Here is a 24,115-nt window from a genome sequence, read left to right as displayed (position 1 = left end):
GCAAAATAACAAGTACACAAGAAACACTGACTTTAAGGACCAGTCTGTTATTTGTGGACAATATAAACTGCAGGTGTATTCAAAATAAATTGACATCATTTCATTTTCGAGCCCAAAACTTTTCAGTGAACCAGAGTTCACGCTCGCAACTCTTATCAGCATTGTTTCAGGGTGCAGTTGCTTTCATGGAAACGGCTCTGATAAAATGGCTGTATTCTACCTGCTCGGCACCAAACAGGAGACTGACACAGTTAGCAACTAGCTCGTGAACATGGTGGAGCTGGAAAGCAGCTCAGGAGCTGGTGGAGACCACGACAGTTTAAAGGAGAGTGAATATTGGACTTTCACTCATCAGCTGGGCTGAAACTGGACTTCAAAATGAATGTTGATATCTGCTGGACGTGTAAATAGGCAGGTGTTCGCTGACGGATATAATAATATATCCTTTTTTGTCTTTATATGAAGGAAGCAGAGAGTGATCGGTGATTCAGATCTCGTGTTCTGATTTTACTGTTTAGGTTCTTTATTTACATTTGAGTCACAGATTGTGCCTTTAACAATCAATACTCCTCAAAGCAGAGTCTTTCCTAAAATTAAAAAAAAAAAAAAAAAACACCTGGAGGAGTCCAGCAGGAAATGTGAGCGGGGTAGTGTTTGGTCTCAGCCACTGCCTGTCTGGGTTGACTGAGCAAGGTTTGTAGCTGGAAGGAGGGGGTGGTGGAGCTAGATATTTTTCAGCAGGCAGGCAGGAAATGGGCAGTGCAGGGCGTGCCAAGACAGGAAGCCTGACTGAGCGCCTGCACCCCCCCCCCTCTTCCCCTCCAGCACCTCCACCCCCAGAGCCACTGTGACCATGCCCTCCTCCGCCTGCCGCACCTCACCATTGCAGCACCGCTGCATTCACAGACTGCACGTTCCCTGTTTTCATCCCTTCACTGTTTAGCCGTCACTCCGTGCAGCACAGGAGCTGGACGAGTCTCGGCAGCAGCACCCGCCTCCGTGGTCTGGCATCTGAACCATCATTCATTTATACTCATATCTAAAGAAAACGTGTGAAAAGTGTCTTCTCTGTTGCTTGGAAATTGGAATTATTGATGAAAGATGGAGTCGGAGACGACACTTAAAGAGAAAAATGCTCAGTGCTTTTCTCGCCTCGTTTTGATAAGAAGGGTAGATTGAATTTGAATCATCGGGGCAAGTGTGTGGGGAAATGCACGATACACATGTTAGTCAGTCTACATCATGTAGGATTAAATATCGACTTTGTCTGGAAAGTACTCATGCGTTTTGAGTTTCGTATAGATACTACACTGTGGGACAAAGTTCAAAATTAAGGTTGCAACCTCCATTTATTTACATGGTTGATCAGTCTGATCTTTGAGGATATTTTATCTGAGAAGTGCAAAAAAAAAAGGGAAATTCCAAGAACTGAGGATAAATAATGTGACTGACATGCTGCAAAAACATCTGGGAAAACAGAACATACAATCCTTAAATATATTCATTATTAAACCGAATCTTAGTGGTAATTATATTGGTGTCAAACTCATAATACATGTAATCTCACAGGATCTCTCTCAAACATTAGCCCCGATGAAGGTCTCGAGACCAAAGTCTTGACTTTCCTCAATAAGAAGTTTGAGATGAGAGTCAGATGGGATAATTTGACACGTGTGAAGCTTAAAGAACTGCGAACTGTGTTATCATGAAGGTTCCCAGAACTGTCTTACTCTTTCTACACCTAAATGACTGAGGTCAGATAACCATAGTCTGTCATTAAGATTAATCGCTCTGCTTCTTCACTAAATCATCAGGGTGACTCGAGGACACGCCCTCAACCCATGAGAATTTAAAACCAACGAGAACATGTGTTTCCGAATGTACTCTGCCGCTTTTCATTTGGCCCTGCTGAGATTTTCCACTGTCATTTTCTCCTGATTGAACATCACCGGCTGCTGGTTAGTCTCATCACTAATGTTGACATGAAGTGGGCCACAGCAGAGGAGCTCCGGCTTCTCTCCCACCATCATGAAGTGACCGCGATATGATGACATATCTTTAGGACTAACATGGAAATCAAATTGGATGGGGTAGTGAGTCCATGGCTGAATTTAGCAAGCTGAAGATGCTTCCTCTTTCTCTCTCTCTCTCTCTCTCTCTCTCTCTCTCTCTCTCTCTCTCTCTCTCTCTCTCTGAGTGCTGTGTGCTGGCCGTTCAGTGGACACCGCCAAGCTACGATCAGCATATCAATGCCGGGCTTTCTACAGAGGGGCTGATTGGAGCTTGCCAGGCCCGACTTAACATGCTTTCAACACTGTATCAATAACACTTTGTTCAAAAGGAAAGCGGTGGAAAAAAAGATGTTTTTGTACATACCAAGAAGTAAAAAAAAAGGATTTTTGTATTGGCGAGTAATTGATTGAATCCTTATTAGAAGTGTTTAGTACAGGGGTTATAAAGGAAGCGCAAAGGAAGGGAGTTGAGTTCAGCCCCCTGTGGACACAGTGACGTGGGTTTCTGTCCACGTTAACCAATCAGTGGAGGACTCCCTGGGCGCTGATCTTTGCTCTTGATCCCCATAATCGCTGGCTTCTCACCTCTGATTTAATTTCTCATCTTTGACTTTGTCAGCTGGTCTGCGTAGCTGCACAGCCAGGAGCTAATAGGCCATTGATTTATTGATGCCAGCAAGCCGCCTCGGCCAATGCCAGGAGTCCAAGGCAGCTGGCACTCTCATTCAACCCAAACACAAAGTACAAAGTCTCACTGTGGGCTAATTGGGTCATCCTCATGTGGGAACCAGTCGCACTGGCGTTTGCTCAATCATCACTTGATTTTGTGTGTGGGTGTGGGGGTGTGTGTGTGTGTGTGTGTGTGTGTGTGTGTGTGTGTGTGTGTGTGACAGACAGAGAGAAGGAGGAAGCAAAGTGAACTGAATCAATACGACATAAATTTTTTTTTTTTAAAAATCGATGTGATCTAAATGCGCCATAACATCCAACACCAGCTGATGTTACAACTAAAAGGGTTGTTTCCTTAAGCCTGTCGGGTCATCTTGACTGCATTGACCCCTGTACAGATGACATCATGACCCAGAGTCCCTGTTTGTTGTTTTGACAAATTAACAACCAGTGACAGGAAGTGACACGAAAGTCACTTCCCTCATAGCTAATGCGAGACAGATGTGGCCACAGGGGAACCAAAATGTTTTGGCTAATCTATATTCCTGAGTTAGATTTGAGCTCTCTGATTAAAAAAAAAAAGTAAAAACACAGCACTTGTACTCGTACAGCCTTGGAGGTGAAAATAATGCTGGTTTGTTGCATTCAAACTCTGGACTTGATTAGTGTGGTGTGAACAAAACCAATTAAATGTGAATAAGTGCACTGCAGTAAATGTCTCCTCTACACCAGCACCCATCTGTTTATACAAAATAGTACCAGCGAGAATGAAATTTTATAGCAGGAACTAGCTCCATAATAAGCAGCATATGTAATAATAAAAAAATAAAAAAGTAAAAAAAATTAATGCTCAGAAAACAAAATGAACCGAGGGCCAAACACATTGTTGAATGTTGATAGTTTAAAGTTGGCCTTGGAAATTTAAGCGATTAAGTCAGACTTCAGGGTCTGCTTTTTGGCTGGTTATGTAGCTGTCAACCACATTTCATGATCCAACTTGAACACTTTGGTCTCGTTATGATGTAAATTAAATTCAGTTGAATTCAAACGACTTCATTTTTCATTCCGAGGGCAATTACAGACTAATCTGTTCACACTCATTTATAACGAAATATGATAATGATATGTTAACAGTAGTGACCAGTTGGTTGCCGGCCAACAAAGTCCAGAACCACAAAGGGAAAAAAAAAATGTCAAAAACTGCTAAGAGTGCTTTTATCAAGCATTTGCATAGTTTGCACGCATACGATCTGAATCACAGTCCTATTGGTATTATCTTAAAGTGCTGATAGATATTGATTGGTTTTCTGAAAGACTGCAGGTTTAACCACATTCTGAGTTGAGCTCTCTTCTGCACAGCTTGAACAGGTCAGCGTGAGCCCCACTGTGTTTGACCTTTACAGTACTCACACACACACACACACACACACTGAGCTAGTGTCTTGGCTCAGGTTGTGGTGCTGATGCGACAGGAAATGTGTTAGACTTGTAGCTCCAGTGCTCGTGTTTAATGAACATCATCCGCGCCAGTCATTGTCTTTACGACGCATTTAAACATCGTCAGGATCACGATCTGAGCGCAGACAGTGGACGATAGGAAATTTATAGTCTGGTGTGTGTGTGTGTGTGTGTGTGTGTGTGTGTGTGTGTGTGTGTGTGTGTGTGTGTGTGTGTGTGTGAGAGAGAGAAACAGCTGCCCGCTCCTGAATTCTTTCTGTCCTCACACTCCCTCTGCTTCAGCGAACGACTCCTGTGACTTAACCTGAATTTAACTCATAAAATCGATTTTTGTGAACACCAACCTCGTGTTTGCCTCGACGTGCTCGAGCTTGTGATGGACTGTCATTCAGAGCGAACGTCGCGTGGAGGACGCAGTCTATTGTCTGCTGTTGTTTGGACAAAGCAGGAGCTGAATTATGAACCAGATTGTTTGTGTCTAATCCCAACCTAGTTTTTCTGTTTCAGGCTGCGTATTTCATGGGATTATTACGGTCATAAAAGAAAATACTTTCTGGACCGAGTTTCCAGACATTTCCTTTTCACTGACACCCAGTAGCAGATTTGTTTGTTTCTGCAACGTTACCGAAGGTTACAGTCGCTCCGGTGCCTTCTCTTCTTCACCCCCGCCTCGTTCCCGTCCCGTTCCTCCTCCAGCGACTCCTCACGGTGAGCTTCCAGTCCGAACAGCTCACATACTGGAAGAGGAGGAGCCGACCCGGGACATCTGTGGGAAATGAGATTATGAAACGGGCCTCCTGGCCGCCAACGCTCGCACTTTATGACACCGCGCTAACAATGGCGGCAGGTTATACGTTTGGCGGTATTCGATGAACACTGTGTGAGTCGGCGGTTGAACTGTATTATTGTCTTGGTTTGGATTTCCTCTCCAGTGTGTGTGTGTGATGTGATATTTCAGCCAGCTGCTGCTCCAGAACACCTTGTTTTGAAAACCATCTGAAACGGCTTAAACTCTCAGACGCCGAAGGCCTGGAATTTATAGCAGGAACATTTCATGGGCTTGTCTTCATATTCATTTCATCTCGCAGCTTTTCCTGTTTGGTTGGACAAACATAGGCTAACTTTAAAGGGACATGAAGAAAACCTTTCACGCGTGAACTATGTCGGGCTGCGTGGATCTATAGACGTCGATGTCAACAATTTGGTCCAGACTGAAATATCTTGGTACTTTTGTACCGATGTTCATGGTCCCCAGAGGATTGATGGCTGGTGGACCCGCGACATTTACCCTTGTACCAAGCATGAGCGTGTTGTTTTCAGTGACGGCTATTCGATGGCGTTCCTTTAGATGTCCAGATATCACTGTTCCCCAGAGGATGGAGGCTGAGAGGCCAGCAGCTCACGGCTAAATTAGCTGCTGGAAGCGTGAATCTCTGACCGAACTGTTGGCGGTCAAGTTGCTTTGTGGGTCTGGTCGGTCCCAGGTCATCTTGTTATGAACTGCCCTTTGTTCTAGCGCCATGCTAAATGACAATAACAGGGCAAACGGTAGTGGATCAAAACGAGATTTCTAAGTTTTAGGTGCCCTGACTCGACCGTTTCATTTCTTTTTATTGGCTCTGTTGCATGAGCATTTGCACTTAACATTTTTTTTTAATTAATTTTAACCGTGAACATTTTATTTCTTCACTTTGAAGGAAAAAAAGGTGACAGAGCGTCGAACCGGTGCGCTACATAGCATGCTAACATGCTAAGCTAAATAGTGGACATGATACTATACATGATATTATACATGATAATACATGATATTTTACATGATAATACATGATACTAAACATGATATTATACCTGATGTTATACATGAAACTATACCTGATATTATACATTATATTATACATGATATTATACATGATAATTCATGATACTAAACATGATATTATACCTGATGTTATACATGAAACTATACCTGATATTATACACGATATTATACATGATATTATGCATGATATTATACATATGCATGATATTATACATGATATTATACACGATATTATACATGATATTATGCATGATATTATACATGATATTATACATGATATCATGCATGATATACATATGCATGATATTATACATGATATTATACACGATATTATACATGATATTATACATATGCATGATATTATACATGATATTATGCATGATATACATATGCATGATATTATACATATTATACACGATATTATACATGATATTATACATATGCATGATATTATACATGATATTATATAATACATGATATTATACATGATATTATACATGATATTATAAATGATATTATACACAATACTATACATGATATTATACACGATATTATACATGATATTATACACGATATTATGCATGATATTATACATATGCATGATATTATACATGATATTATACACAATATTATACATGATATTATACATGATATTATGCCACAAAGCTGCTAGCATGGCTGTAGAGTCAGCTTGTTTTGTGATAAACATATTTTTCAGAAAATTTTCCTCCAGACAGCAGTTTAGTTTTGTCAAAGAAGAAACAAATAGACTCGGGGTTTCAACTGACAATTGTCACTATTTCCTGCTAAGGTGGATCATTATCAAAACTGCCAAATTTGCAGCAGCTAACACAACAACAAAACGGCAAGTGGATGCATTTCAGCGTATTACTATCAAACACGACTGCGGCATCTTTGTGATAGTCTCGATTGATCTGAAGCACAGCATTGTGAATCCTCAACAGTGACTAAGATTTGAGTTTAATTCAAAAGTCAAGAGACTTTTCTTGTGAGTTTGTTTTGTGCTGGTTGGCAGATGCTTGAATTTGAGCTGAAGTTGGAAGGAGTTCAGTTTCAGCTGGCTAACATTCCTCCGAGGGTTTCAGGGCACAGACAGAGACTTCTCGGCTCATCCACATGCTGTAGATGTTGGTACCGTCTCATTTAAGTCTGTCTGCTCACAGTCCTGATGTCAACTGTGTTTACTGAAGAGCTGCTCCCTGGAAATATGAAAGCAGGCGTCTTGTCTCCAAATGGCTCCGGTCTATTTGTTTACGTGACGACTTTCTGTCCACGCTCTCCATATAGCAGCAATTGATTGTTTCTGTTCTTTTTTTTTAAAATTATATTATGATCCCATACCAGTGATTTAGCCTGAAACGGGACGTTTTCTTCGTGGGAACGTAGGAAGAGAAATCCCCCTCATATTTGTTCTTTCTTCATACTTCAAGGTATTGACTGTGCTCTGCAGCTGAGACATGGAAAGAGAGGTGTGTGATGGCACACGTGTCGTTTGATGAGACTGTTGTTTGCCTGCGAGGCTGCGCAGCGCTTCAAAAGCAGCGAGGAGCTCAGGCCTCTCAGCTGCTGCCTTGAATACTAACTCTGCAGAAAATAGGTCAATCACCCATTTCTAAAAAACCTCACTGCCTCCTGTTCCCCAGGTGGTTGGAAAATGAAAAAGCAACTGTCTGAAAGGTGGAAGGAAGTCAAGTTTTAAAATGTGACACATGACACTTTCTATTGAGAGTAAAAAGCTGTGTGCTGATTTGTGTTCTCTGTTTCTCGCCACTCTGCCCTTCCTTTCCTCCTTTTCACAGGCTGTCAGCATCAATAAGGCCATCAACACACAGGAGGTCGCGGTCAAAGAGAAGCATGCCAGGAATATCCTCATATTGTCTCTGTGTGTGTTGATTTCGATTAACATGTGTGCGGAGCTGTTCCTCCGTGGCTCGAGGGTTGTTAGTGCAAGATCAAAACAGCAAACTTAGTGTGACCCCATCTTCTGCACGTGGCCCTGCTGCGCAGCTAATTTAGTCATATGTGAAACCACGCACAAAGCTGCACAGACAGTGAAGAGTATTCTACCATCTTTGTTTCATCGAACACACTAAAAAGTACAAAACAGGCCTTGTTTTTTGTGTTTTCAAAAAAGAGAGTTTGGAAATTATTACTATTCATTTGGATTATTAAAAACACCCAGTCTGGCTCTTGGCAATACATATGCTGTACAGACACTTTTTAAAAAGAATTAACTCTTCCACTTTATCAGCACCTCATATCTGTTTTTTCTTGTCTGGTCAATTACCTAAATCGTTGTCTGAGCTGTCAACATTGTAAGATGACCTAATTTAAACTGTAAGTTTCTTGTTGCAGCAAGAGATACAACAAATCAGATTCAAGTTTTAGTAAAAATAGTTAGTTTTCTGTATTATGTTTGGTATGGATTAGTAAAAAAAATCTTTTTTAAGAAAGGATAATTCTGAAGTATATCAGAGAGAAATAAAAGTGGATGACCACTCTGAGTTTACAGAGAAATCAAAAGAAGAAAGTAAAGAGATGTCAAAGAAAACAGTGTTGATCATATGTAACGTTAGCTGGAGCCCGGGCGACGCCACACAAATAAATGCCCTGCACTGTAACCATAGCGATCCTTGACTGTCCCTGTCACCCTGCATCTTGGGGACCCATCATGAGAAAGGTGCCCACACTTTCTGGGCCGCCGTCAACCGGCTTCCTCTCTCTAGCAACGCGGTGCTCTGCTGGAAGTTCTGCCACGTCTTCCACAAGCTGCTGCGAGACGGACACCCAAACGTACGTAAACACAACATAACCTCTTCCACTCGTATATCCGAGAACAGATCGGTGGCTTTTTCTCTGTCTGGTAATTGTTTGGAAAACTGATTTACTTTTAGATGTCGAGAATGAGCCTGTGTTTCATGTCCTCACATTCACCCACAGACAACCAAGCACTCCACACTTCCAGTTTAATTTATATCTGATTACATGTACCTGATTGTTGTATTAACACGTTTCCCCCGTTGGGTCTCGTCTCTTCTGTCTGTTTCCACTGTTGAACCTCCAGGTGATAAAGGACTCCATGAGGAACAAGTCGGATTTAACCGATATGAGCAGGATGTGGGTAAGGAAGGACATCGAGATTATTATATTGTGCTGTGTGTCAGAGTGCATCATTCAGTCACAGGTCTAAGGAATATGACCATACACCATATTTACTCTTCTTTACTGATGACTCCTGTTATTTTGTTCATATTTAATGATTAAAAGCAGTTGAATAAAAGTTCGTCAATCAGGAAGGAAGAAAAAAATCGAATTTGGTCCAGGCAAATATTTAGCAGTGAGTGCGTTTTCATACTTAGAGCTGCATTTACTGCATTTTATCAGCTCAAAGAGAGCAAGTCAAGAACAGTTTTGCAAACATTTCAGTAACAGTAAATAATAATAATATTGAAATGATATTAATCCTGTTTTGTCAACATATCATTTTCTATTTCTATTACCATTACGGAAGTCGATGAATGTTCAAAGTGGACTGACTGCACTGAATGAGCCAGCGGAGCTCCACTCACTGGTAACGCTCACAGGAAGTGACCTCCTCATTAGAAGATTTATTTAAAGACAGAGAAAGCCACAGAAAGCCACAGAAACAATCTGATAACTCGGTCGTAAATAAGGCAGCTGAGCTATTAATCTTGCGCCCAGTGCTCGGATAGTCCGCTTCTTACTGAAGTGCAGTTAACAGCGTGAACTCACGACAGACTGAATGAGCTACTGAACTGAGGACAGTCTGAGTCAGTGATGAACGACGGGCCGTGGGAAGTGATGAGTTCACTTACCGCTTTACCTACCGAAGGGCCGTCGAATTATGATGTAAAAGCCCAAAAAAAGACATGAACGAACGACATCGTCAGAGGCAACGAGTTCTTTGAACTGAACTGGAAAAAAAGGGCTTTGAATCAGTAGTGATTACAGCTACACTGAAAAGTAAAGAGAACTGTAATTGAGGAAACTTGTTGTTGATGGGCATTGAGAGTTCAGTCACCAACTGTCCTCCTTGTCTCATTATAACAGATTAGAGTCGGATTTTGTACTCAGCCTGCTGCCATCACAGTGAAATAACAGATATCACGAGCTGTGATGGACAAAAGCGATGACGAACAAGCCAAATGGAATTATAAGAGCTCACAATACATCACAGTGAAACTTCAGAAGCTAGTGGGAAGCTACTGCTCTCACCTGTTGAGATTTTACTAGCTGGCAGAGCTATTATTGGAGAAATGCTCTCTGTATAGTGCCTTCATAGAATGGCTTCAGACACCTTTGATGAAATCTTTGGAGTTTATTGTGTAAACTTGTGTGGACTGCAATGACTAAGCCACAAGATGTGACGAGTCACTTCTCAGTTATGTCTTAAGTAACAGCGACTTGGGTGGAGGCCTGGATATTCTTCTTGCGCTGTTTTTTTTGCTGATGTCACAAGGCAGGAGGATGGAGGAAGTTTGGTCGCTGTGACCAGGGTTGTGGCCTCACTTTCCTGTTGTGTCATTACCTCCCACACTGGGGGATGAGGGGGTGGAGGGGGGGGGGGGAGGAAGTGAGAAGCAATTGGACAAATAGCTACGGCTATTGGATTTTTTTTTTTCCTCCCTACCACAGCAGGAACATTTTCACAGAGACTGAAGTGACGTACTTTAAAACTCAATTCATTTACGGTGGGGTTTTTTTTTTTAGGTTTTTTTTTAGTAAAGACTGTCAAACTGTGCTCTAAGATGAGAGAGTATTGGCTGCTTTGGTTCAGTTAACCTCTGCTGTGTATGACGATGGCCTTGTGCACCCCCTGGTTTGTTGTTTGCACAATGAATTTCCTCTAAAATGATTTGCGTCCTCCATGTTGTTTAACCAGAAAACACTCCCGTCCTCCATCAGGGAAAAAAAAAAAAAAAAGGATTATGTTGTAGCTTTGATCACGTCTCTCCTTGATGTCCCTCTCTCTTCTGTTTCTCCCTCAGGGTCACCTCAGTGAAGGCTATGGGAAGCTGTGCAGCATCTACCTCAAACTGCTCATCACCAAAATGGAGTTTCACGTCAAAGTGAGTTGGCCTGGCCTATAAAACACAGATCAGACTCCCTCGTCACTCACTATCTTTGTCTCAGACTCTCCTTTTAGTGCCAGTGTGTCTCTGTGGGAGGTGGGGGAGGGGGGTGGCTTCATAGAAAATGCCAGCTTTTACGCTAATAGCCTCTCAAGAATCTGTAATGTAGTCTTTTTATGAGACAGCCGAGCAGAGCGGGGGAGCGACCAAAAGACAGCTCTGATGCTATCACAGGAAAATGTGGTTAATTGTTGATCTGCTGAAGGCTTCGGAGTTCATTCATACCCAAAACTGAGGCGAGTCTGAGAGGGTGGTTTCAACAAGATGAGAACCAAAGGAGTCATGTCGCTCCTGCTTTAGTTAAATTATGACGTTATGTGCTTATGTTCCACCATGTAGGTTGCTCAATAAGCTTCATGTGTTGACGTCACACAAGATAAAGGTCAATTAATCATCAATCAGCTCCTGTGGAGACAGAGTCATATTAACTTTTAACCTGCAAACCAGCTGAATGGAATTACTGCTTCAGTAACACTTCTTTTGCATGCATATTCCAGTAGAATAAAAAGGTGTTATGTCTTATTTCTGCATTATTTTTTTAAACAAAATCAGGATACATGTGTGTAAAATATTCCAGATAAAGACATCTGCATTGTGTTTTTGCTTCTTACACCTGCTCACCGTGAAGATATGGCTTTACTTTTGGGTAGTTATCGGTCCAAGCAGCAGACAAACACGTTCGTAATCATTTGTGCAGGTTTCCGTGCTGCAGTTTTATGTAAATTCAGCGTGACAGGCATCCAGTCTACCGCTGGCTTGATACAGAGCCGGGGTTTTGTTTTGATTTGATTCAGCTGGTCAGACTACCAGGGGCACCACGTCTGAGAGCAGTCTAACGTTACATTTACCGTAGGGGTTCACAGGGATTCATGTCTCATACCTGCAGGTCAGCAGCAGAGCAAGAAGCATTCAGATCCTTTACAAAATGCTGCTTAAATCAGTATTTTTATATTATCAATGGATCACATGACTCTTATGTCGCTCACCTGACTGTTAGCGACTGTTGCAGCTTCTTCAGATCGTTGCTCTCGCTGTGTTTTTGGCTACAGAACGAGCTGCTATTGTCTATGATGCATTAATAGTTAATTTATGAATTATTTTTAAAACTCCACCTTTTAGGATATGACATATTACAATATCACATAATGAATTACTTTGTAATTTAGTATATTCATTTATGCTTGACACTCCGCCACAATTGTCTGCTTAAAAATGAAGATAATAAACTAATCCATTTAATGTAAAAGTCTTGAAGTGAAAATTGAAAGTAAAAGTAGGAAAGTAGAAGTACAAAAGAATGGGAAATACTTGTGTATAGTTCCTTAAATTGGCTCTTAAGTGCAGCACTTGACTTTCTGTACTTTGTTACTTCTTCCTCTTTTATCCACCATGTTTATTCATATTCATTAATGGTTATTTTAACATCTGATTCTGCCAGTAAAATGTCACGATCTCGCATCAGATGGACATCAGGACGCCTGAACTTTGCAGTTCGAGTTTAAAGCGTTGTCCTGTCGTCTTCTGTTTCAGAACCCTCGTTTCCCTGGCAACCTTCAGATGTCAAACAGACAGCTCGACGAGGCGGGAGAGAACGACGTGAACAACTTGTGAGTGTGGTGCGCTGCTGCTTCGGCTGATGTTGTTGTTGTTGTTACCGCTGAGCTGGCCGAGCTCCAGGATCATCATATTAATGAGCTTCACTGTTATTTCTCAGCTGTCTGGACAAAAGTGTGAAATGAAGTGAAACACTTCAATCATGACCTGACAGTCAAACACCAAGAAGCGTAATGAAGCTACTTATATTGTCAGCAGGGTAACAGGTGGAAAATTTAAATGATAATGGTCATTGCAACATAAAAACCAAAGGGCTGGTGGAAATCCTCCTCCTCACAGTTCAGTTCTTTGACATGAGCTAAACAGGATATCTGATTTAATACTGCTGTGTTAAATGTTTGTTTGTTTTTTTTGGTCTGTATTTCCATCATCTGCAACTGGAAAATCATAACACTGAGGAAGAATACCTGAAAAGACTGAAAAGCTCATTTTAACCTGTTTGTTTGATTCGACGGTGGATTTATAAAATGAGAGAAAAGAGTTACATCAAAGTGAGACTTAGTCACACTCCTCGATCTTACTCCTGTGATACAGTGAAAATGGACCTGTCAAGTCTGATTTATTTATGTATAATATTGAAACACAACAGAGGTTGGCCATATACTACTACATATAACAGAATAAAAACAGTCATTTCGACTTGATTGTCAGAAGAAATAAGCATTAAAACCAAATAAATAAAATAAATGAAGCGAGATTAAGCCAATGTAAAGCACAAAAAAATGTTGGAGCAGTAAATAATAAAGTAAATGGTGGTTAATGAGTAAAAGCAAGTGAAAAAATATTTTAAACGGTTTTTGAACAATGTGTAGAGGATGATGACCTGATATGTAAGGAGGAGGTTAGGAACTGCAATGCAGAAACCCTGGTCGGCCCCGTAGTCAGTTTGGATCTGGGAACAACAAGGAGCAACAGGTTGGACAGATAGCCTGAGCTGCTCCATTTAAACACCTGTATACGAGCAATAAACTGTTGGTGTGTGTCGTCGTGGTAATCTCTCTCTTCTCTTTTAGCTTCCAGCTGACGGTAGAGATGTTTGACTACCTGGAGTGTGAGCTCAACCTCTTCCTGGGTGGTAAGTTCCTCTGGTCGCACAGATTAAGACAGAGAAGTTCACACTTTAACAGACATGAAGACACAGTCTGACTGATAGGTGCACTGTGTACAATGGTGCATGGAAACAGACAGATGTAGACGGCTGATACCAACCGTATCATCACAGCTTCACCTCGTCTGACTCAGTCGAGGCTGAGTGATTACGTACTGTACCGTGGCCCTGTTGTTTTCCGCGCGAGTCATCATCGGTTAATGTTTCTTAAAGTATAAGACCGGGCTAAAAATAGACGGCTGGGGTGAGACTAGGAGCGCAGTAGAAATGCTAGAAAAGCTGTGTGCTTCCATTCATGAATGATCAGCAGGAAATTACATTCTGGTCTGTGTTTATCATCCCCTTCACTCTGCGTCATGGTGATGATGTTATCTCCTCCTCCTCCTGTCTCTAGAGAAATGGAGATATCTGCCAAATCTCTCTCATACCTTGTGGTAGTTTGATGCTGTCCGTGTTCAGATACACCATTTTATGTACAAAACATACCCACCACACATTAGAGTAGTTGGCTCAGTACGTTACACCCAAATCTCAAAGCGTGTGTCAGCTTCCTCCTCTGGTCTGGTGTATTTTAAAAGCATTCACGTCATCTGGAGGTAATGAGGCCAGGCCTGAGGTGTCTGTGTGTGTCTGTGTGTGTGTGTGTGTCTATGATGTGTGTGTGTTTCGTAGCTATGCAGGAAACCCCGCCTCTGCACTGCACAGCGGCTCTCGAGGCCGGACTTTGGGGCCGGGCGGCTGGGAAATGAAAGATGGCGTCAGACAGTCCTGTCAGTGTTCAAGTTGCTGCTCTGCTTAAAACCTCTTTCCTGTCTTGTTTTTGAAAGCGAGTGAGCTGCGTGTTGCTCTCAGACACTTTTCTTAGTTAATATTGGCAGAGAAATGAATAGAGGGTGCGGCAGCCCAAATTGATTGAGTCCATCCATCCATCCATCATCTTCCGCTGATCCGAGGTCGGGTCGCGGTGTTGATTGAGTTCTGAAAAATGAATGATTGATGAACCTTTTGTGCGACCTGTCTCCGTCTTTACATGAATGATCACTGATGCGTGTGTGTGTGTGTGTGTGTGTGTATTGATTTTGGGATGACACGTATTGATCAGGTGTGTGTCTCCCTCTCTGCTCACAGTCTTCAGCTCTCTGGACATGTCTCGGTCGGTGTCGGTGACGGCGGCGGGTCAGTGTCGTCTAGCCCCTCTCATCCAAGTCATCCTGGACAGCAGCCACCTGTATGACTACACCGTGAAGCTGCTGTTCAAGCTGCACTCCTGTGAGTCACTCGACTCTGCCGGTCAAACTTCACAAACACAGGCTCAGTAACAGCAGCACTCGGTGACGGGCGCTCAGTATGTTTGATCCAAATACTAATATTCAGCATTTTTTTTATGTTTCTTTAGTGACTGAAAACCTCCAGTCTTTGTGATTTAAATTTATTGACTCCATAGATAGTTTACATATAACGCCATGCAGATAGTCACTGTTTATGGACTTTATTTAAATCAGTTGAGCTGTCACAGTAAAACCAACTTGCTAACAGGTGTGGATTTGAGTTTAACCCTTGTTTGGCTGCTAGAACTGCAACAAAAAGTCCTCATGGTCAATAAATACAATCAATTCTTTTCTAGGATATTTTTTGGCATTTGCCTTCATTGGATAGAAGCAGTTGTATAAAGACAGGAAACTTGGCGCAATAGAGCTGAGAAATGACAAACTGGGGATCACTGTTGGTACGCACGCTAACCTCTGGGCCATCGAGTTGCATTACGTTTTTCTTCTTGCAGGTTTGCTCGTGAGGGTTGAAAGTCGGATTCACAAAACTCCGTTCACACATCATTAGCATAAGCATTGCTTTTAAATTGCTACAAAAGACTTTCTGTCCCACTCTATTTGTTGACAAGTTTCAAACACAAAATTGTCACCGAAGACTAAAACGGACAGAATTTCAAACCACCTTAGACCACGCAAAGTGAATTATTGCTCAGAAACATTTCTCCAAACCGTTGTCTGTGAACACAGTTTGTTGCTTCATCCACAGCATTGATTAATCTACTGATTATTTAGCCGATTGAATATTTAAACTAGGAAAGGTAAGAATGCTCATCACAGCTTTCCAAAAGCTCTAAATTATGTCCTTAAATCTGCTTCTTTCATTTGAGCAAAGAATTCAAACGCAAGAATATACTTCATTCACAATTAGAGATGATGAAACGAGCAGATAAAGTTCATCTTTAAGAAGCTTCAACAAGCAAAGACTTGGCACTATGGTTGAAAAAAAAATTACAGAAACAGTTACATAAAAGTTTTACAAGAAGGTTGCTATTTGTGTATTTATTTTTAATCTTTTTACATTTTTGATTGGCTAATCATTTGAACTTTAGTCAGAAGCTGTATTACAGAACCTGAAACAATTACTGTAGAAAATGTTAATATAGTTGTCAATGACATGTCGCCCGAGAACAGAGGTTAGATAGGCTAGCATATGCATATACAATACAATAACTCTGGAGTCCTTGTGAATGTTAACTGTGAGAATCAGGTGATTGTGAAAGTCTCTTAAATCGATGGTACAATGTCCTCAGCTGCATTAAATTTAGCTGTTGCGTTTCTAGGTTTAACTTTAGCTCTTAAACGTTCTGCAACGCAGACATAATGCGAGTGAATGATTCAAAATCTGTGACACTTTTCTTCAAAAAGACTGAAAGATGACGTCCTCTTTTTTTGAGTTAAAAAATCTCAAAGCCTCTCTGGATGAATTTGAATGTATATATATATATAATATTCTTCATCAAATCCCATCACACGTGTGTGCATTCAGACATGCATTTGTGCTGCATCTATATACATAGCTCCTGAGGTCTGACCGGTCTGATGTGTTTGTGTTACGTGTGCTTGCAGGCCTTCCAGCTGACACTCTCCAGGGACACAGAGATCGCTTCCAGGAACAATTTAAGAAGTATGAAGTTCACTCGCATTCGCACACACAAGCAGAAAAGCAGTCGGTCACAGTCTCTCTGTGCTGTCCGGCTGAGTGTGACGCACATGACTGAGCTCTTCGCACTGTGCTGAATGAATTTTCAGTGTTAACCCTTTCTGCTCCGTCTGGCCTCTCCACTCTGATTTCCTGTCTGCTCCTCTTTTTCACCTCCCGTGTGCTCACATGTCCTCTTCTCTCGCTTCCAGGCTGAAGAGTCTGTTCTACCGCTCCAGTAACTTGCAGTATTTCAAGAGGCTGATTCAGATCCCACAGTTGCCTGAGGTGAGGACCATCCCCTTTCATTTTTACATTTTCAATGTTTTCGCCACACCGAAGCTGCAGGTTGACCCATGACGCTTGTTTCAGGTCTTTTTCTTTTTTTCTTACCAGCTGCTTAAATAATTTCCACTCAAAAAGCTTTATATACCAGCTGTAGAAATATTTGTTGATGAAAGATCAGGTGTCTCTTACTCGCTTTAATTCTTCTCAGCTGATAATAAAGATATGATGTCTCAAAATAGTTGCCCATTAATATCCTGTTGCTCGACTAATTATCAGTAGCAGCGTGTGTGTGTGTGTGTGTGTGTGTGTGTGTGTGTGTGTGTGTACACACTATACTGTATACTTTTGAACTCCTCATGCCATTACGCCTATCAGGACATCCAGTGTTCATGAAATCGATCGTTTTGCCTCATTTTTCAGTTATTGAACGACAATGTGTCCTACTTCTGGAAAATGACCCCCAACACCAAACATAAACATCAAAACATAACGTGCATGAGAAAAAAAAAGGGGCACCAAGTCACACTTATGTCACACTTACGTCAGTTTTGACATTACATTTTGAACATTTTTAAGTGCACTGCATAAATAATCCCAAATGTCAGTTTAAATGCTTTTATCTACACTGTTGCCTCCCATCATATGGTACAGGCTAAACCTCCCTCTGACAAGTTGCTACGGTGATTTAAATCCCGACACAATGCAAATCTTATCAGACTTTCATGGTTTGAATTTGTGTTGAACCCAGATGTGATGTAGCTCTAAATACACTTTAAGCTTTAAAATATTACAGTGACAGAAGTTGTGCTTTCTGATTCACGCAGAACCCTCCTAACTTCCTGCGTGCGTCAGCCCTGTCGGAGCACATCAGCCCCGTGGTCGTGATCCCTGCCGAGTCGTCGTCCCCCGAATCCGAGCACGTGGTGGAGACAGACGACCTGGTGGACACGGACATCCCTGCGCTACCGGTAACTACACAAGACAAGTATCTCTGAGTGGCAGCTTCTCTGATGTAGTCCATCTGTTATGTAGCTCACCGGCTTATTTATGTGCTGTAATCAGAAATCATATCGTATCGGTGTTCGTGGGAGACATCAGGAGGGAACATTCGCTAATAGACGCCGATATTTTGGGGATTTTTGAGTCATCCTACTACCTCTGGTTTATGTTTACGCTCTTTTATCATGGTGCTAGTTTTATTGACTTTCACATACGTGGCTGTTGTAGTTGAGCATTTTGTGAACTTAAGAGGTAATGATGTAATTAATGGTGTTTTGGATCCATAATTCAATGAGCAGTTGGGAAAGTTTGACGGACCTGGAAAAAATATTTAATTAGTAGACTAGCAAACATAAAACCACAGGTTAATTGTATGTATAAAACCCATTAGATGATTAATGTTTCCTACAACGATATGGTTGTTTTATGATGGGAAATACAAGTAAAATTAAAATCTTACCCCGTGTATTTAAATATTGTCTGCATAGTTTGAATTTGATTTGTAAATGTTTACTTTTTAGCCTGCTGTGGAGACCAAGTTTGACGACCTGTTTGGCACTTCGGCTGCTATCGACCCATTCAACTTCAACAGTCAGAACGGCATGCGCAAGGACGACAAGTAAGATTGCATCGATGTTTATCTTACATGTTAAAAGATTTAAAAAATATTACATGTACATTAAAAAACATAAATGATTAAAAAAAAAAATTTTTTTTTTTTTTTTTTTAAAACACTGGACTCTTGTTCGAACAGAAATCAGACCACCGTTAACATCATTAGCAGCCCGACCCTTGACCTCTTGAAATGACACCAGTCCACCCCTCAGTAAACTCCTCACATTAGTGGTGTCTGCCTACAGATGCAGGATTATAAATGAGTTTTGTTTTCTCTGCCATTGCAGCTCTGAATGAAATACCTCACTGAATGTGTGGGTGTCTGCACGTATGCATGTAATTATATGCGAAGACACATTCATGTATACAGGATGTGTTTATATATAACCATATGTGCACCATATTTGTTTTGTGTATACAGTATGTACTTTTTTTGTGTGACAGAAGAACATAATAAAGATTACATGTCTAGAAAACACAATTTATTTACTTATCTTTGACTTGATCATATTTGTGTTTTACATGTTTAAGACAGCAACACATAGATGTTAAATCAAAGTCATGACTCATCAAATATGAGCGAAAATCCAACAAAAATGCACTGGTGACAGGTGGCACACACCGGTGACAGTACAGTTTGTTTATGGGTTTATTTGTTCGCTAAATGAGGGATATTTTGTCTATTCATCAGAGACCGTCTGATCGAACAGCTGACGAGGGAGATCCAGGCCCTCAAAGAAGAGCTGGAGTCTTTCAGACTGGAGGTAAAGAGAAGACTTGATTTATACAGCATCTGCACGAGTGAGCCACCTCTTCTTCATCTTTCATCTCTTTTTCGTTGTTCTGCTCTTCTCTCCGTCCGCCACCAGAGTGGTCGGTTGTGTCAGGCGCTGAGGGGGCGTGTCAGTGAGCTGGAGGCGGAGCTCGCGGAGCAGAGCCACCTGAGGCTGCAGGCCGCGGGAGAGAGCGAGTTCCTGAAGGCCGAGCTGGACGACCTGCGGAGGGTCAGGGAGGACACGGAGAAGGAACAGCGCAGCCTGACGGAGATCGAGAGTAAGGCTTCATTTAGTTACGTACAACAGATGCTGTGTCCCACTCGTACAGAACACAGACACGCAGACACAGCAGCGCACTTAACCTGCAGTAAAGACTTCCACATTTATGTGTTGGCCCCTTTTTAACTCTTCAGTTTGCTCCTGGTTATATCCATGACTCATGTAAGAAGTGTTCACTGCAGACATTTATAAGTTACTTCTGTTGCTGTGTGACAACTTTAAAGGAGAAGTAACCTCCTTTTGAAATATAGGTGACTTTATTAATCGTGTATTTTAGAAAAGTTTTTGGACACCAATTAAAATAAAAACAAGAAAAAACAGCGATTTAAAACTACTTTAATTTCTGAAACAACAATTCAAAGCAAAAAAAAACCTAAAGTTTTCACATGAAAACCTACACATTTATTAAACCATGTAGGAATGATTTCCTCACTTGTTGACGTCATTTACTGCATCTCTGATGATGTTGCCTCTCCTGCTGTGTTCGTCTGCCTCTGTCTTCATGTGTCTTTAACCAGAAAAGGCTCAGGCCAATGAGCAGCGCTACACCAAACTGAAGGAGAAGTACTCAGAGCTGGTTCAGAGTCATGCAGACCTGTTGAGAAAGGTGAGAAAGACGAATCGTACTTCTTCACGTTCATGAAATCCTCCTCTGTGTCCTTGTACCTGTTTATAAAACCTCAAACTTTCAAGTTACATCACACGCTGAGTGTCTGTTTTATTTCCCCCAAGCTGAGGATCAGACCTCTGTCCTAATTATTTTTGGTGTGTCTCTGTGTGTCTCTGTGTCTCTCTGTGTGTGTGTGTGCGCGCAGAACGCAGAGGTGACCCGGCAGATGACAGTCGCTCAGGCAGCACAAGACGAAGTGGACGCAGTGAGGAAAGAGATGCAGGAGAAGGTGAAGGCGGCTCAGGAGACCGCAGACTGGCAGGTGAGGAGATCAATTTTGTTTTCATGGCCAAACACGCATGGAAAATTCTCTTCGAGCTTTCAGCTTAGTGGTGTCGAGCCAGACGATTTGCCATGAGTCCAGCAGTGCTGTGTAGAGGGAAATAATCAGGCAGAGGTCGGATTTTTCTGGCCCACTGTGCGATCATTTGGCTTCAAACGTCAACAAAACCGCTTTCAGAAATTGTGTTTTTTGTTTTGTGAGCCGTCCCAAGTGAGGTTTTGACTTTTCTTGCTCAGGAAAGGGAACAGCTTGAGCAACTCCAGGAGCTCCAGAGAGAGCTGGTGTCCAGTCGGGCAGAGCTGGACTCCCTGAAGACCAACATGGCCTCATCACAGCAGGTCACTCTTCCCCCAGCTTTTTTTTTTTTTCCCTCACTTGTCACACAAAGAGATCGTTTTCAATTTGCTAAGCAGACCCTGAGAAAAGTTACAGAATTAATTTACAATGCCACAGTTTTATGTCATTTTGAAAAAGCACCAGCTGTAACAAGAAAGTGAGAAAAGATGAATGAGTAACAGACCTCATCAATTATTTCATGATCTCACGGACACTCAACTTTTTTGCAGCGTTACTCACATGACTCTGCTGCTCTCAGAAACATTTTTCAGACTCTTTTACATACTAATAATCCCAGTCATATTCTAACCTGACTGCTGTTGTCAGTTTTCATAACAGGATTGAAGAATAAATCCTGACTTTATTTAGTCATAACAGATCTTGGATCTTAAAGGTGGAAGTTGACCGCTCTAGAGCTTCTATTAAAGACCGCATGCCTAAAAGAGAAATTTTCCACCATAATCAAACTAAACTTTCCATCTTCTGTCACATTCACACCCCTTAAAAACACTCACAATATCCCTGTCTGTCATCCACTCACTCCCTTCAGCTCACTGCTTCTTCTGAATGTCAGCTTTCCTCTTAGTCACTGACTGGTCTTCAACACAAACCATTTCAGAGGCTCAGACTTCATCTTCTGGCAGACTTGATATCTTAATACAGTTCTTTGACATCAGTGAATTAATTGGCTTTCAGAGGGGAGACATTGTTCAAACAGAAGCAAAACTCTTTTCAACCCGTCTTTTATTTCGTTTTCTTAATCCTCCTTCGGTTTGTTTTTGTCATCGCTGAACAACTGAGCCAAGCTGATGTTTACGACAGCCGACTGAAGCCACTTAATTAAAAGAAAACAAACAAAATGACAAGACTGAAGCAGCAAAATCTTGTCCAAACAACTGCTCGTGTTAAAACTGATATATGGCCCTTTTAGTTCAGCATATTGGTGGAGCATTTCATTACAAGATCTTAAGTTTGAGCTTTATTCTTGAATATTTTCAGGATAAAAGTGCATCTATCAAAAGCTAGGAAAATGACCTACAGGCACATTTATAAGGGGATAGCTGAATTAGTATCGTAAGACATTAATTCATGCTGTTAACCCTCACGTTCCACTGACTGGTTGTGACTCCTTCCTCCCAGTTTCAGATGTTTTTACGTACCTCTCATCTGTCTCTCAGCCTCCCACTCCTGACATCCTATTTTTGTAGCTGCCACTTATCAGCTCTGTCACTCTTTCTGTCCTCCTCCATCTTTCTCTAATCTCCGAAGTCCTTTTCACACACAGCCCACGTTTTATTGCTCATGTCACATTTCCAGCGCCCAATTCTCACTAGCTTCTGTTTAAAAGTCAAATTCTTACCACTTCTGTTTCTCCTTCGTTTCTCCTTGTCTGCCGGACCTGCTGGCGGCACCCAGGCTGTAAGTCTTTCAGCTGTTTTTTTTTTTTTTTTTTTTTTTTTTTTTTTTTTTAATGCATACACCTACCTATGTAACACCTACCTGGGGGGGGGGGGGGAAACAGAATAGGTAATGACCACAAGTTCCAGTGCTTTCACATCCGTCCAACACACAAAGCCCCAGTACAGGGATCTGAGATGACTCCGCTCTGTTGCCATAATTCAACATCGTTGCGCTGCAGCCAAGTTGCACAACCACAACTTAAGGTTCCTTTGAATGTAAACCTTAATTCAATCCAAACCTCTCCGGAGACTGTATGGCTCTCCACAAACGGCAACTTGTTATAATCAGTGGTTAAAGATAAAGTGTTCTTCTATTGTGAGGTCAGAGCACTCGTATCATACCACATCCTGACAGCTATTTATTATCCTGACCATGTCACTGCATTGTGCCTCAAAATCACGTCCTCCTCTTGGTAACTTTGCTTTTCACCCGTCTTTAATTTCCTGGATGCAGTCGAGCGAGGTGCTCGGCGCTCAGCTGGCCGCCCTGGAGTCTGAGAGGGCCGAGCTCGTGCAGTCCCTGTCTAAGGTGGAGGCGGAGCTTGCGGTCCAGGGGGAGGAGCTAGAGCGAGTCCAAACCTCGCTCGCCACTGAGAGGGAAAGCGGGGTGAAGACAGCTGAAGCCCTGCAGAATCAGCTCAATGAGAAGGTGAAGAATAGTCTTTTTTTCAACTGATCTTTCTTTCTTTCTTTTAATTTGCTGCAGTAAATCGAGCAGATGTTTCAGTACCAAGTGAGAGAACCACAGAGATCCCACGTGTCCAATAAAAATCTTAATTTCAACATTTAGACCCTCTGGCATTTCTAACACAGGTGTGTGATTGTGATGAGTTTACCCATGTGTGTGCGTCCACAGGAGAGTAGGGAGCAGGCGTTGGAGAGCCAGCTGGTGGCGGCCCGGTGGTCCAGTGTGCAGGCAGCAGTGGAGGAAGCCAAGAAGATCATCCAGGACTCGCTAGCTCAGATGGACGACCCGGCACACATCAGTTGCACCAGCTCCGCAGGTCAGACGCTAATGTTTGGATTCAATCAGCGCAGTGCTGGGACATAATTAGCACTGTGTGTAGTAATTGTTTGTCTGCGTGTTCTCATATGTGTCTCCGTCTCTGCAGACTACCTTGCATCCAGATGCCAAGCGTCTTTGGACTGCATGGACCGATTAAATTCTGCCAGAGAGGCCTTCTTGGCCGACAACACAGGTGAGACGCTCTCCAAATGTCAAAACGAAGACAACGTTGTTCTTATTATTAGCGTTAACGTTTAAAACCGACAATGACATGTTTTTTTTTTTTTATCAACTTTTGTTCCTCATATGAATATATTTCATGAAGACGAAAGCAGCTTTTATGTAGAAGTGAACAAGGCCGCCTCATGAGGAAGGAAACTCACAAAGAATGTGCTGATTTAAAAAAAATAATAATAATAATAATTTCTTCTCGTGTTTTGCGCAGGTGTGTCTGGGCTAGTACGAGTGGTGACCCAGTGTGGCCACCTGGTGGGCGACACCATCGTTCAGGGTAGTGCCACCTCCCACATGGTGCCTGTGGAGCAAGCTGATGGTGAGTTCGCGTGACAGAGCCAGAGATGA

At 42.0% G+C, this 24,115-nt stretch overlaps 1 protein-coding gene across 2 annotated transcripts in view; it reads left to right on the top strand.

Annotated features, from left to right (window-relative positions):
• The window catches only part of hip1 (huntingtin interacting protein 1), a 45,786-nt gene that overhangs the window by 12,251 nt on the left and 9,420 nt on the right, over window positions 1-24,115 (top strand). For both annotated transcript variants that reach the window (XM_069147834.1, XM_069147835.1), the window contains exons 2-21: window positions 7,779-7,842; window positions 8,630-8,772; window positions 9,044-9,100; window positions 10,989-11,069; window positions 12,663-12,739; window positions 13,760-13,821; window positions 14,983-15,123; window positions 16,749-16,806; window positions 17,034-17,109; window positions 17,934-18,077; window positions 18,630-18,727; window positions 19,415-19,487; window positions 19,593-19,776; window positions 20,297-20,385; window positions 20,594-20,710; window positions 20,968-21,069; window positions 22,982-23,176; window positions 23,384-23,531; window positions 23,640-23,726; window positions 23,979-24,086. In XM_069147834.1, the coding sequence (XP_069003935.1) occupies window positions 7,779-7,842; window positions 8,630-8,772; window positions 9,044-9,100; window positions 10,989-11,069; window positions 12,663-12,739; window positions 13,760-13,821; window positions 14,983-15,123; window positions 16,749-16,806; window positions 17,034-17,109; window positions 17,934-18,077; window positions 18,630-18,727; window positions 19,415-19,487; window positions 19,593-19,776; window positions 20,297-20,385; window positions 20,594-20,710; window positions 20,968-21,069; window positions 22,982-23,176; window positions 23,384-23,531; window positions 23,640-23,726; window positions 23,979-24,086 (2,104 nt within the window). The remainder of the gene's footprint in view (window positions 1-7,778; window positions 7,843-8,629; window positions 8,773-9,043; window positions 9,101-10,988; window positions 11,070-12,662; window positions 12,740-13,759; window positions 13,822-14,982; window positions 15,124-16,748; window positions 16,807-17,033; window positions 17,110-17,933; window positions 18,078-18,629; window positions 18,728-19,414; window positions 19,488-19,592; window positions 19,777-20,296; window positions 20,386-20,593; window positions 20,711-20,967; window positions 21,070-22,981; window positions 23,177-23,383; window positions 23,532-23,639; window positions 23,727-23,978; window positions 24,087-24,115) is intronic.

The sequence above is a fragment of the Embiotoca jacksoni genome, unplaced genomic scaffold, assembly GCF_022577435.1.
Source record: "Embiotoca jacksoni isolate LCO1_2020_lvr unplaced genomic scaffold, fEmbJac1.0.p SCAF_14, whole genome shotgun sequence".
NCBI lineage: Eukaryota > Metazoa > Chordata > Actinopteri > Embiotocidae > Embiotoca > Embiotoca jacksoni.
The sequence above is the reverse complement of the archived record's forward strand: the minus strand, read 5'-3'. Positions and strand labels throughout refer to the sequence as shown.